Source organism: Syngnathoides biaculeatus, chromosome 17 (assembly GCF_019802595.1).
Source record: "Syngnathoides biaculeatus isolate LvHL_M chromosome 17, ASM1980259v1, whole genome shotgun sequence".
Taxonomy (NCBI): domain Eukaryota; kingdom Metazoa; phylum Chordata; class Actinopteri; order Syngnathiformes; family Syngnathidae; genus Syngnathoides; species Syngnathoides biaculeatus.
Genome location: NC_084656.1, coordinates 6984813 through 6999385, shown reverse-complemented (window position 1 = coordinate 6999385; position 14573 = coordinate 6984813). Strand labels below are relative to the sequence as shown.

Below are 14573 nucleotides of genomic sequence, written 5' to 3'. Positions count from 1 at the left end.
AATTATTGTTCCATACAAAGTAATGACAGGAAGCCAAGATTGGAACAATGTTCTGGATTCATTTTAATTCAAGTGATTTGAAAATCATTTCCCCCATGGACAGATAAGCGCTTTCAAATGTTCAAACAACTGTACAAGGCTAGAAAAGAGCCACAGCACACATACAAAATAGTTTTAGCAAATTGTATTGAATTTATCTCACGTTCAGTATATTTGAAATGTAACCCTGGTACAATGCCCAACCGTAGCAAAAAAGATCTCATCAAGTGTATACAATCTTATTTACACAAAACATTTCAAAGTGCATCAAATAGAATCCTGATAGACCGTTTGAGATGGTGGCAAAATATGTACAATGTTTACAAATGCTGAAAACATGTCATAAAAACAAAAAGTGAGAATGCATTCTGGGAGGTGTCGCAAAAATTAGATCCTTTTGATATGCCACATAGCCTATCATAAAAAAAAAAAAGTGGACAGTTCATTCAGATCCGTTTGGTGAGAAGAGAACTGACAACTTCTGGACCTTCCATGGCTAAGTTGTATAGACCACAAATGGCGCAGCATAAGGCTACTGAGTACATTGAGATAGTTTTTTCCTCCGATGAGGGGAGAGAAACTTGAAAACTAGAACAATGAAACAATTCAATTATTTACAAAATAAATATTTTTCAGTGACTGTCACCACTGACAATAATGCACTTTAGTAGGCATGTGGTCATAATATGAGCGATGTTGCTGCTGTTGGGACAATCATCACATGGGGATGACATGCTCTGCAGTGAGCTCCAATGAAAAGAAAAAAAGCGGGGGGGAGATGGCATGGTCATGAGAGATCATCCTCTGTGCTCACTATTGAAATCTGAGAAAGGAGAACAAAAGAACACCATGAATACATCTCTATAGCCACTTTCAAACTACTATACACACACACACACCATTGTACTGCAAATGCCTTATATGCTGAACAATTGAGTGACCAAATATTTGGTGAAAAAAATTGGGATATTAAATTAGACAAAGCACAAAATCAAGATACTGTATATTCTCTGCTAGCAGTGATATGCTTGAAAAAAAAAAAAGTTTGTAGCACAAGTTCAAGCCTTTAAATGACATTGCTCCATTTTGAAAGTATGATTACTAGTTTACTAATGTGAGAGACTACTTTTTTTTTTTTTTTTTTAAAAATACGATCACAAGTCTTGCATCAGCAGCTGCGCGGGTGACAGCAGAGGTTAGTGTCGTCCCGCCTTGGAGCTTTCACTGGACCGAGGTTAATCTGCTTAATCTGTGTACCGGGGGATGTGCTCTATGGCTAGCCAACAAACTCAAGATTATGGAATGCTGCGGATGATTGGATCCTCTATTGGGATGAATATTTAAAATCTACTTTAATCTCATGGTAAGGGAATCTGGATCAATGACCACAATTTCCAACTAGACTATATTGCGATTAAGGTTAAGAGCATGTTGTGGTTACTTGAATAGGTTTAGCTACAAGGCTTTTACTAACCGCTGGGTACGTGTGCCCCACATTGGCGCTGTGCCGTGTGATGTCAATGTTGAGGTCTTCTTCTGTGGTTTTCAAGTAGACTGGGTTGTCAAAGTTCATGCTTTTCTGGTTCTTCACCGTCCAGTTTCTCCACATCAAATAGCCGCCCGCTGCTGCCATGGCAAACAGCACTGTGTGACAATGGGCACATTTACAGAGAATCCTCAGCAACAAAAAATAAAACCTTTCATGAGGGGATGCTACGTCAAAATTGTGCCATTCAGTTACAAATAATTAAAAAGTAGCCTCCATGTGATTTGCACAGATGCTTTCAAAATATAAAATAAATTTCAAATAAAAATGTTGGCAACATTTAGTAATTTCCTACACTACAGGCACAGTTTACAGAAAGAGGAACATCAATGCAGATCATGTCGCGCAATTGTGCTTGAGAATAATAAACGCAGAGCAAAATATACACTACAGAAGTTAAAGAAATATAAAGTATGTGATGTTCACTTACACACGGGCAGTATGGCCCAAGCGGCTGCAGAACCTCTGGCTGTGGTGTTTACCTGAATTGATGTACTAACGTTGGCTTCTGGAAAGAGAAACAGTGTCAAAGCCAAGTACACTATAAATTTCGTGATTCCTAAAATGTTTGAGACTCCCACCTCAATTGTTCAGATAATTGGGTCTGTCAGTGACATTCAAGAAGGAAGAAGCTTTGGTAAGGAAAATAAAACTGCTTTGCACCAATTTCCATTGCACCCAACCCTTGATTTGCTGCCATTTTCCCCCCATTTAAATAGTAGAAACTCATGTCTCCAAACCAACCAGTCTTGGGGCTCTATTTTGGAAGACTGTAGATCTGTCCAGGTATATAAAAACTTTTTAGTTACTCATTTACTCAACCTTAGTATCAAGCATATCTTCCCTGAGATTTATGCACACTTTTCCCACTCTCCGTATAAGTTACATGAATAACAGACGTATCCTCTCAGTTCGCGCCTCCTATTTTGCAGCAAATGTTAAGTCATACTATAGAAACGGGCACAAGAAAGGACAAACTTTTCTACCTTTGTGGCGGAAGAAAAAAACCCTCTCCCAAACACTGGGCTCAGCCCCCACTGTGGACATCCCCTTATGAATGTCCCATCTGCACAGTTGACAAAATAGAATGTGACTGGACTAGTGAACATATTTCCATCAGGAGCACCGTATAAAATCAAAAAGTCATCTTTTATTGCAGCAGAGCAAAATGACAAAAACAGAGTTACCCCAGTTTAGTTCAGTGGCTGGTTTAGCCAACTATGACAAGCCCAACAATAAAATAGAGAAGCCCCTTTTGCTTTTCCACACACACACACACACACACACACACACACACACACACACCCACCCTTGCTTGGGCCCTCATAGTCAGTCACACCATGTGCGTACCCTTTGTAAGTTAGGGAGCGATAAAGAAAGGGCGACAGCAGCAAAGAGGCTAAACTGTGTGTAACCCGTTTCAAACGGAGGAAAAACAGTCAGTCCAAGCACAGTCTACTCATTCCTGTAATGTAGGCAAACCGGGAAATTGGCCCTGTATCCCTGACATCGGCACTCAGACAAACCTCAGTCATCGAGCCTCAAGTACAAAACTGCTATCTTGTGAGTCAAGAGCTTGAGCTTTCAAAAGCTTTGAACAAGTCAATTTTAATTTATTAGAGCCATGTGAATATCGAAAGCACAATATTCAGTATTCCTATGATTGCACTGTTAAAACTGGCACGAGTTCAGGAATTCATTCATTTGTGCATCCTGCCTCCGAGACAGAAAAATGAGCAGGGACGCATGAAGCATATTCAAACTTCATCTGTACACGTGTGCTTAAAAACCTGCCCTACATATGCGAGTTAGTGATGAGCTTCAACACACTAAAAATATGAATCTCGTCTTGGTGCTAGCCAATCATAGGCAGAGTAGGATGTGTCATGGCACCAATTGGTGACTTTTCTGACGTTGATAAATGTTTGTTGTGGTAACACCTGCCACAGCCCTCAATGCAGTAGGCAGAATGGAGTTTGCCCTATAGATGCACACAACTAGGACAAAGGAAAAGTTAACAGTTTATTACATTAAGAGATAACGAGTTAAGGGCTGGAGCTGAAATGCTCTAATGACAACTGGAACATTGTCAAGACAGCACTTAGTTTTTGTGCGTGTTCCCCACAACAGGTAGGAACAGGAACGTTAACAGTTAAACCATAACAGCAGTGGCAGGTTAATATTCGGGCTGAAGTTGACAGATTGTGATATGACAGTGGCCATTCAAATTTTTACACTATTGGTATGATGTATCTGATTCGTATCCAACAACAAACTTAAAGCCACTTAGTGAAACAAGCTAAAACCTCGTCAAATTCCAGGACACTGAGGATCACAATGATAGACCGCTGGCGTCAGGCCAAAACCCATCTAAATTTGGTCAATTTTGTATTTCATCACAAATTGATACTATTGGTCAATCTGCATATGACCATATTTTTACAAATTATTGACCAATATAAAGTGCTGAAAATGGCTTGCTGTCTTATTGGTTCAACCATTTTGTCTTTAGATTGATGTGGAGAAATGAGGTTTCTGCTCAACGTCACCAATAAAGATGGTGACTACGCCAACAATTCATAACACTCCAATCTGCTACAAGAACAAATTTAAATCAACTAAATCAGGCTTTCAATATGAACAAAACAGATTAAAAATAGCAAAAAAAAAAAAAAAAAAAAAAAAAAAAGAATAGTACAAAGAAAATGGGATTGATAATTGCTCCAGATTTTTGTGAAATAAACAGTTCCTGCACCTATGATCTATTTAAATACAAAAAAATGCATGAGATTACCTACAAATATTGGATGCCTTTTATAGTTTCATAACTACCACATGTTTAAGGCTTCAGTCCTCCCCTGGATTGCGTTAGCTGACATTCCACACCAGGATCAAAGCTACCCCAACCCCACTCACTGCAAAGATGGATTTAAACCAGTATGATCCTTTCAAAATAAATCTTTTGTGCATGTTTAGCAGCATATGGAACCTATCAAAAAACGAGGAGTGGGGGAGAATGTGTACTTCGAGGCCAGTATTGCCATTCTAGCAGGGTTACAGTAACTAAAATAATCCTATGACCACCTAGTACTTTTTCATGTGAATCATGTCCACTTGAAAACCTTTGAGGGCAGAAACTGGTCCAAATTGTCCATGACTACCACCCGTTTGATTTCCCAAATTCTCTTTTCACATCTCCGTAGCAAACCCAATTTACTGCCAACCACTGATTTAATGTCTTATTTTTAGCCAAGCTCAAAAGTACAACCTCTACCATCTTCAATAAGTGTATGCACAATTGCTGTGGTGTTCCTTCCTGACCATCTGGTCAGAGGGCCAACCTTACCCAGAAGTATAATATTAACCTGAATTCCATGCACACCCCCCCCCCCACCAAAAAAAAAAAAAAAAGGATACAAGCATTGTTGAATGCTGTAGTCTTTTGAAGTAACCATCTAAATTGGGAGTTGCTCTAACTTGGGCCATTTCTACCACCAACTCATGCAGTTACAATTCACAGAACAGCTCAGTGTTTAAAATCCCAAGTGTTATATATTTTATAGTATGGTGAAAAAGATTCAGTTTGCGTTCAAAGCATGTGTTCAAATGTCCGCACTGGAAAACAAAGGCTGACTAACGTGTCATTGTTTAACTTTCAACTGAAGAGTCTCTTATTTGCAGCCACACGACAGAGTGAGGCAAAGAGATTTTGGTAGACCACGCCGGTCGGCACCATCTGGGAGGATGTTAGTCAACATGCTATCCAGTGGTTGGTAATGCCTCTTCCTGTGGGGCTTTTGAATGGCATGATTGTGGGTTATAGTGTACTTGCAGGCACTCAAATTAATAATGGCATTTTTATTTGAACATTACGAAGTGAAATTGGATGATTTCACACATGCCTAATGCTCTTACAGCAACCGGTCATGCAGTTTTGGGATAGTTTGTATGCCTGAAATCTACAAAATTCAGTTCAAATTTTAAATAAAACTAGTTCAGTTCAGAATTGAATAATTTGAACCAGGGTCAGTTTCAAAAATGCACATCAGTTTTGAAATGGGATTTTATGGTCCATAATATGCATCATATTTCAATAAAAAAACTTTAGTACAATCCTTAAATGGAACATTTAGATTAGTCAAGGAGTTTAAGATTTTCTAGTCCCCCATTTTCAAATTCTGACATTCCAGATGACATTTAATTTCACAATGAAGTAATCTTTTCACAATTTTCTTGTATAATTGCATGGTTTAGGAGATACTACATTTAGCCTTTAAAGGGTCACATGCATTTTTTTTCCAATTCAAAACTATTCCCCAAGGTCTTTATTTATAAAAAAAAAAAAAAAAAAAAAAAAAAATTCAGTCAAAACATTAAGTATTTTAGGACACCTAATACCCACTTACCAAACTTTGGTTCACATTACTCATTTTGCACAGTGACAGTACTGTCAAGCAAATACAGATTATAGTTTTGGTGACTGATTAATGTGGGTATGGCGTACAAACAAAGCGAGCAACTATTCATTGAGCGTTACTATATTTCAATAAATTTCCCAACAACTCGTGAGACTAAAAGATGAAACAACTTAAGCCCCAAAATATGAGTTCACCCTCATACGGATGGCATTGTTCATAACCTAACAAACTAGATTAGAACTACAATGACGCCCAGCTCCATTTGGTGCAGCTGCAATTGCTTAACAAATGTGATAAATACACTGGGTAGAGATTAAGAAAGAGTATAAAGGCTTTTGGCTACAACCCAGTCAGCTTTTTGAACACCTCCCTCGCCCAAGCTATTAATTCAGCACAACAAATTCACCGACAGGCATCTTAACACAATTATATATATATATATATATATATATATATATTTTCTCTCTCTCTCTCTCTCTCTCTGCAACTTGGGCTAACAAGGCATTTTTCTTTTGAGAAGCACAGAGTTGTCAGTGAGACGTTCCAGTGCTTTGTGTACACCAGTCGCTCAGTCTGCCGCCAAGAGTCTAATTAGGAGTTTATATGCACAGAACTCTTGCCGGCTTTGTTTCTGAATGTCTCAGTACTAAATAAAACTGGGAGAACAGAAATAACGATCACTTGAAGGGGAGGAAAAAAAAATCCACAAGAGCAGAGACGAGCATCCCCCATGGAAAGACTGCTTGCATGGCTGCCATTAAATGTCCTGCTTCACAAAATGAAGATCTTAGATTATTCAGACACTGGAAATAAACTTTATATTAAAGAACCATTTCAATCAATTTGATTAGCCCGGCTCTTTGTCACAATTGACCAAAACTCAAGTTTAACATGGTACTGAAACCATCTGTTTGCTATACAGCGTGTCCAGTATTAGGTTGCAGGGGAGGTGGAGCCTGTCCAAGCAGAAACTACTTGGCAGGATGCCTCATGAGTGTGCTATGTAACATTTTTCAGTTTGTCTTACAGTTTCACAACTTTGGAGGAGCCCAATTCCAAGACCCCACAATTGAATAAATATTGACTTGGCTATCATTTATGACACCAACACAGTGAAACGAACGAAGCAGCTCAGATATCGCAGGAGCCAAAACACAGAACGTCAGTTATGAAATTGGAAACGGTTGTGAGTCAAAAATTAAAGTTTTAATGCAAGACTATAGCATAGCTTAATAGGGTATGTAGCTGGCATGGATGTGTTCAGCTAGTCATAGTAGCCATGATACAGAGAACCACAAATTTTGCAAGAAATTGTACTTTTAAAAAAAAAAAAAAACTGCCAATAGAAAACCTGGGTACAAAGACAGTTAAAGGTTTAACATTGTCCCCCAAAAATTTAAAATAATCGCGAAATAAACATATCCCAACACTTTTCTTTGGTGTGGGTTTAAATTTACCAGGCCTGCAGAGTTGACCATCAGCAACTAATTCCTGTCCTCCTGGACAGAGACATGTAAATTTCGGCGAGTGTTTGTTGATTTGTGGTGCAGGCACACACATGTAGCTGCAGCCTCCATTTGCACCTCTCTCTGCACACCAGTTAGTTCCTGCAAACAAGAGCATAGGTTTCTACATGTAGCTGTGTTGCAGGTGAATACATTTTAATCCATTTATTATTCATAACCACTTCCATTTTCCTGGACAATAAGGAAACTGGTGCCTAAATCTGACAGTTTGCAAAAGGCAAAGGCACACCCTGGGGATTTCTCAACAGTTAGTTGGACAATTAAAGGAATATTGAATCTAATACATTCATTAATTTAAAATGGCAAATTATTGAGTGAATTTGGATAATCAGAAGAAAAAAAAAAAAAAAAAAAAAAAAAAACTTAATGCAATCAAGACCAGAATGTGCAAGATTAACATTACAACATGGTTTGGTTACACCAAACAGTTTCTGGCCAAAACGTGGAGATAAGCAACTTTTCCTAACAAAACAGCTTTTGATTTTGTGATGCATCAGACTATAAAAACAAGAGCTTTTCATGACAAAATTTAGATGTAGTTTAAAAAAAAAAAAAAAAAAAAAATCATTGCATGGCTAGAGTATAAAGTTTTTTTTTTTTTTTTCCCCACCATGGCATTCCTCATTCTCTCCATGAAATATATTTACTCCCAATCACACCACTATCGCTATGCATACAGTTTACATCATAGATACACAAATACTAAACCGGTCCAACTTCCAAAGAGATTCACCACCCAATCATTAGTCTTCTCAAAAGCTATGATTTAAAATCCAAAATGATAGTCCTAGCATTTGACAAAACGTGGATTTCACAAACTGGACTGAGACCCTCTCACATGGTTACCTCCTGAAAGATGTACATGACAGTAAACTGGTGGATACTCATTAATGAAAATAAGAATTAGTTATGTGAAATGCAAAATATAGATAAAAAAAAATTTAAACTTTACAGGGCTTCTGATCCTGTAAACATTGGCACATTCCATAAATCTGGACTTCAAAACTTCATCTGCAGATACTCCACCAAAACAGTAACTTCAGGCTTTCCTTTTTTGATGACCTTTGATTTTCAGACAGATATTGGGTCACCCACATTTTAAGTACAAACCAGCATTAGACTGAAAGCATTAGCGACAGATTTCCTTATTAGGAGTACACATTTTTGGTTGCTTCACAAAAATCGATAATGGCTTTTTATTCTTATGCAATAAACAATTTAAAGTGGTGAAAACAGTTTGAGAACAAATTTAAACATCCAAAAATGTCTATTGTAAAACCGCCTATTGGCTTGTTCTGCAGATACCTTCAGTATAATCGTTTCCCATGTTTAAATTTTTTTTTTTTTTTAATTCTAAAGAGTGAAAATAGTGAGATGCAGCATTTCAGAAGGGTTGTTTGTTATTGCAGAAAGAAGCCGGCCACAAAAGAAGTGCATGCAAATCCATTTCTGCCTATACATGTTGAGTCAGCTCATTCTTGTATTAGCGTCACATCACAAGAGTTTGAAAGATTAACACTTCAAAGTGGTGTCGAAACTTTTTTCTAGTTTCCTAAAGAGTTATTTTACCACTTGCTCAAAAACATTTTAAGTCGTTTTTTCTGGAGTCCCCAAAAATGATTAATGCATTTCAACGCTATAGGTCCAAGAAACTCCATGAGTTCTCTAATACAGCATCTTGGGCCACCCCCCCACCAATTACTTTGTTCAATCACAAATCTTTTAGACTTTATTAAACTACACGGTGGGTCTGTATAAAGTATAAATTAAATTCTTACCAGATAGCTGAATAAGCTCATGATATACTATGATGTCTTGTGGATCATTCAGGTTGCTAGCAAGTGTCACAATGTCTGATCCAGTGAATTTGTTAGCACCATAGATGGCTTTCTTCTCACCATCTGTCCAGAAGACACGATCCTGGAAAAAAAGATCACAAAATGTGTATTTAAAAAACACCCAAAAGTAGCTCAAAAGCAACGGTGCACTTAAAGTGGGCCTGTCATGAAAGATTTTTGGTATATTAATGAAAAACCCACAGCCAATATGGTCCCATGTGTCACCCCCCCAACCACAAAACATGATTTTGACGTATGCCGCATTTTGTAACTCCCGCTATGAAAATCCTCTCAGGGATTAGTTTGAGAAGAAGCGGGAAGTGACGTAAAGGACAGCGGCGCCCCCTAGTGGACTTGTTTGTTTCCATTAGTTTTACCTCTGGGACGGTAGCTCGTTGTTCCTTCGTGTTAGCCAAAATGCTGCCTCATTGCATTGACGGACATTGCTTGAACACTCGGGAGAATGGAATTACCCTTCATAAGTTTGAAAGAGACTGTTCGTTATGAAAAATGGATTGCACGGGTGCAGAGGACGAGAGCTTCGTGGGTACCAAATAACAGGTACGTGTGTATACAGCTACTTTAAAAAAAAAAAAAAAAAAGTTTGGGGCAGACCACGTAATCGGTCTCTCTCATAACAAAAGATGCGCGTACGAAATGTGTCGACGTGCACGTCGCCCAGCCAGCAATGTCTCACTCAGCCTCGTCTCGATAGTGTTAATTGCGTACTGCGGCAGCTTTGAACATACCCCTAAAAGCAGCATGGCTCGGCTCCACCTCCTCCTTATATGCCACCACGGTGCAGAAAATCAGCCACACCGGCTGAGGTGCTGCGTTCGGCGGTCACAGCTTCTGCGAAGGCTGCGCGTCGGGCTTTGAGACGGAGGCAGCTCCGAAGAACCCAGCCGAGAACGCGTTAGTCGCGTGCGCGCATAAACCGCCCCGGTCCAACTGTGTTGCTTAGTACTGCGGCGTTTGTGAGTACCCCTCCAAAGCAGCACCGCTCGGCTCTGTCATAAGCCACACAGACCGGCTGCGATGAGCCGCGATGGCTCATATCCGCCGTGGAAGTGGTTTGGCCGTGATCGCATGTCACCTGAATATGGCTCGAAACAATAGTGTAATATTGCCCTGAGTGCTCAAAACAGTGTAATATTGCCCCGGTAACTTCACTCTGTTGTCTTTTTCGAAAAGAGCTTCGGTGTCAAGAAGGGGTATCGGAAAAATCCGAATATCTCTTTTGTTCAGATTCCATGGTAGCAGGCGGAAGTTACGATGACGTCAAGGACAGAGGACCCAACTAATTTGTCGAGAGACACTCAATTGCGCAACTTTGCGCATGGATGAAGCACGATTCGCTCATTTATTTTTTCGTAGACATTGAATTGAATACTGTTATATGTATTTTTCATTACAATATCTATAGGGATGACAGTCCCACTTTAAGGTAAATGAAATTATACACAGAAGCAAACTAGTATGAATCTTAGTTGTACAAATTCTAAAAATTAACAGTCCATTAAAAATCCTAAAAACATGATAGGGTAACAAAGTTGTAGCTAGACTTAATTTTGTAGTGTAGGTGATCATTTCACAACTAGCTTTTACAGTATACAGATTGTACATAATTTTAACATTTCTGATACGAGATCAAACTGACTGAAATGTTCAGTTTTGTAAACTGAAAAAAAAAAAAAAAATGCTAAAGGCTGACAGCAATACCTCAAAAACAGTGAGCGCAAAGGGGTGAGCAAGGTAGTCTGACGACTGTAGCACTTTCTTCCTGTTGTCCCCATTCAGGTCGACACTGCAGAGTATGTGTAGCTTTGAATCAACCCAGTACAACCTGCCTTTGATTAGATCTAGAAAAGAACAATCAGAAGATTAAAAGGGTAGAACAAAAAGCCAGGGTAATAAAATATCAAAAGGGGCAATTTGTAGATGAAATAGGGAAGCAAATTGCAAAGACAAGGAAATAATTTTTTGTTCAAATTCAAAAAATTATCAAACTGCACATTTAAAATTATAAACTCTATGACAAAAATCTAGTAAACGTAGTAGTTTAAGCAAATACTGAAATAATCCTGCACCCACAAGTCACTTTCCAGGCTAAGAACTTAATGTTCCAAATAGTTGCAAATTACTTCATGAAACCACGACTTATCTGTTGACTTCAGATTTAAAATCAGCAGTCAAATATTTAGTAGTAATGTCAATGATTGGCTTGTGTGCACAACTTTCTTACCAAGCGTTATTCCATTTGGCCATTGGATGTCTGTTGCTACCAGAATCTGCCTATCGACTCCATTCATACCAGACTTCTCGATTTTGGCTGGCTCACCCCAATCGGACCAGTACAGAAAGCTTCAATTGACGGACGACCACCACCACCCCACCCCAAAAAAAAAAAAAAAAAAAAAAAAAGTCAGTAAGTAGATTTTGATGTTAGTACAGTAACCTATATTAACATCTTCAAAATCCTGCAACACCTACCCTGAGAATGGATCTACCGCAATGGAAGCTGGTTCTTTCAGGCCTCTTTTAAAGAGAATTCTCTGCTTGGTTCCATTAAAGTTGGCAACAGAAATAGTTTTCGAACCTAGATCAGACCAGTACAGGTTCTTATAAATCCAGTCCACAGCAATTCCAAGGGGAGAGTGGACATTTTCTATCACTTTGTTGTGGGTGCTCACATCGCCTCGTTTGTCAAGCAGCGTGCTGTAAGAGAAAAATGATTTCAACTTGAAATACTTCATATCTACCACAATGCACAAATTGTAGACTTTTCCTAAAACAGCAACTTCACAGGAGAGAAAGAAGAAGAAGGGGGCCGGGGCGGAAAATCACTTTCTTGCCATTGTTCTTGTTTTCAGTGTATTAAAAAAAAAAAAAAAAAATTTATAGAATGTTACATGTAGTGTATGCGTGTGTGGGGCTTAGCACCTGTGTATTCACCTTAAAAAAAAAAAAAAAAATCCACTTGTTTTCCTTTTTTGGTAGTAGAAACCATTTGGGGGTTTCAAAACTAAAAAAATAAATACGCCCAACACAATTATAAAAGGCCATCAAATCAGATTTTCGTGATACAACCGGGTGCCAATCTGCTGTGAAGTACATAAATCCACCATTTGTAATTATCCAATTCAGATTGCAAAAACCTTAATGCATTCTGAAATTGCATAGTATTTAGGGTGCATTCACAGGATATTAAGTTGCTTATATTAAACCAGTATAAAACACATCTAATGGAGCATTTCAAAACAATTAAGTGTAAACATATGAGATTGCGTGGGAATTAAAATGACAGGAAAGAATTTGTAGAGCTGTCCAAGCCACCATCTTCTCCATCTGAATGCGCCACAGTGGAAGTGGGGGAACTTTGCAGCAGTGAAAATAAGTGAGCACATTAGCAATATGACGTGTACACAGTCCATTAAATATTACTATAACAAATATGACAATGTTTTAAATTTGTCTTACGGGTGACCATTGTCACTGCCTTAAAACCCTTGCCTGTTGACCAGGATTTTTTGTGCCATGCTTAGACTTAAAGTATACATATAAAACTTATGGTATAAATGCACTAAAATGACAGGCAGCTGCAACATTGACACATTACAAATAAGAAGCAAGCAGTTTCACTTCTCATTTTCAACTCATGCCCTACATCCCAGCCGTGGTAAAATTTTCCCAATATTTCATAATACCACCTCGTTTTCATAGTCTGATATGCATACTGAATCTGACAATTGTGGTCTCTAAACCAGGGAGTGGAGAGTGTGGACCATCCTTTCGATTGGTGGTAGTGAGTGCATTTAAAATAAGGGCCCACACACACAAAGCAAAGTTTAAGGGTGAGTCTGTAGCTGCAATTACAGAAAATTGAGCAGCCTATACAAATTTAGGACAGGACAGTGGACAACTGCTTCACAGTTCTGAGGACAAGGGTTCAAATCACAGCCCTGTGTGGACTTTGCATGTTCTCCACCCTGCCTGTGTGGCTTTTCTCCAGGTATTTCAGTTTCCTACCACATTCCAAAACATGCATGGTAGTTTTCATGGCAGACTAAATTACCCATTGGTGTGAATGCAAATGGTTCTGTCTATAAGGCCTGCGATTGGCTTGGAACCAGATAATACCCCACCTGTCACCCAGAGACAGTGCGAGAGATAGGCTCCAGCACACCTGTGATCCTAGTGAGGAAAAGCAATCCAGAAAATGGATGCATATGGAAATAGGCCAAAAGACTAACACCAGTGGCAATGTGCAAACATTTTGGATTCAAGCCAGATGAACCCTTCATCCACAAACACCAAATGAGTTGAAATGTAAAATCTGTATCAAGGTACTAAGACAACTGAAACCTCAATGACAAAATCAAATTTTAAACATTCACACCCAATTTCGTCAGACAACGGGAAGGGTGGGAAATGATTCAGTCTGTTTGGAATTATGGATTTCAAGGCAAATAGGACATTGTGGAGTAAAAAGAAAAGTAGAACTAATTGGAACAGGTTGCTTTGATCTACTTATGTTGTCAATGTTGGTACTTTAACAAATTGAAACTTGATTGGCTGTACAGTATAAGGAAATTGTTTATACATCTGAGGCAAATTTAAAATTTGTTTAGGTGCCAATTTTGTGAATGGAGCACATCTATATTTTTTAATCTTAGACATTTCATTTTACATTACAACAAATGTTAATCCAACAATTTTCTGAGTGGCTTATTCTCACAAGGGTGGTGGGAGTGCTGAGCCTATTCCAGCTATCTTTTGGCAGGAGGTGGGGTACACCCTAAACTGATCAACCAGCCAGTCGCAGGGCATAGAGAATAGAGACCCATTCGCACTCACAATCACACCTAGGGGCCATTTGGAGTCTACTTAGTTAATTTCTGGAGTGTGGGAGGAAACCAGAGTGCCCAGAGAAACCCCACACAGCACAGGAGCATGCAGACAACACACGAGCGGGGCTGGGAAATGAACCCGGGTTCTCAGAACTGTGAGGCTAACGCTCAAATCAGACGCACCACCGTGCCGGCCAGTAAAATGTTCATTACACTTAAAATTAGAATTGAAAAAAAGAGCTGTTCTTAAGGATTCACTTGATTATCCTCTAATACAGGAAGTTCTCCAGTTACAACACACTCAACTGACATTGACACTCGTGCCTCATCTGCCAATTTGTCCTGGGCTTCATAGG

The 14573-nt window shown here is 38.9% G+C and overlaps 1 protein-coding gene across 3 annotated transcripts in view; it reads right to left on the bottom strand.

Moving 5' to 3' along the window:
* Positions 1 to 39: 39 nt before the first annotated feature.
* Positions 40 to 14573, bottom strand: part of vldlr (very low density lipoprotein receptor) — a 30647-nt gene continuing 16113 nt past the window's right edge. The window contains exons 12-19 of one of the 3 annotated variants that reach the window (XM_061801217.1): positions 11861 to 12085; positions 11613 to 11731; positions 11090 to 11229; positions 9308 to 9449; positions 7461 to 7610; positions 2016 to 2093; positions 1514 to 1665; positions 40 to 862 (exon numbers count right to left, since the gene is read on the bottom strand). In XM_061801217.1, coding sequence (XP_061657201.1) covers positions 827 to 862; positions 1514 to 1665; positions 2016 to 2093; positions 7461 to 7610; positions 9308 to 9449; positions 11090 to 11229; positions 11613 to 11731; positions 11861 to 12085 — 1042 coding nt within the window. In that variant the 3' untranslated portion in view covers positions 40 to 826. Of the gene's footprint in view, positions 863 to 1513; positions 1684 to 2015; positions 2094 to 7460; positions 7611 to 9307; positions 9450 to 11089; positions 11230 to 11612; positions 11732 to 11860; positions 12086 to 14573 lie in introns of all 3 variants that reach the window. The other 2 variants (XM_061801218.1, XM_061801216.1) reach the window with 2 other exon arrangements.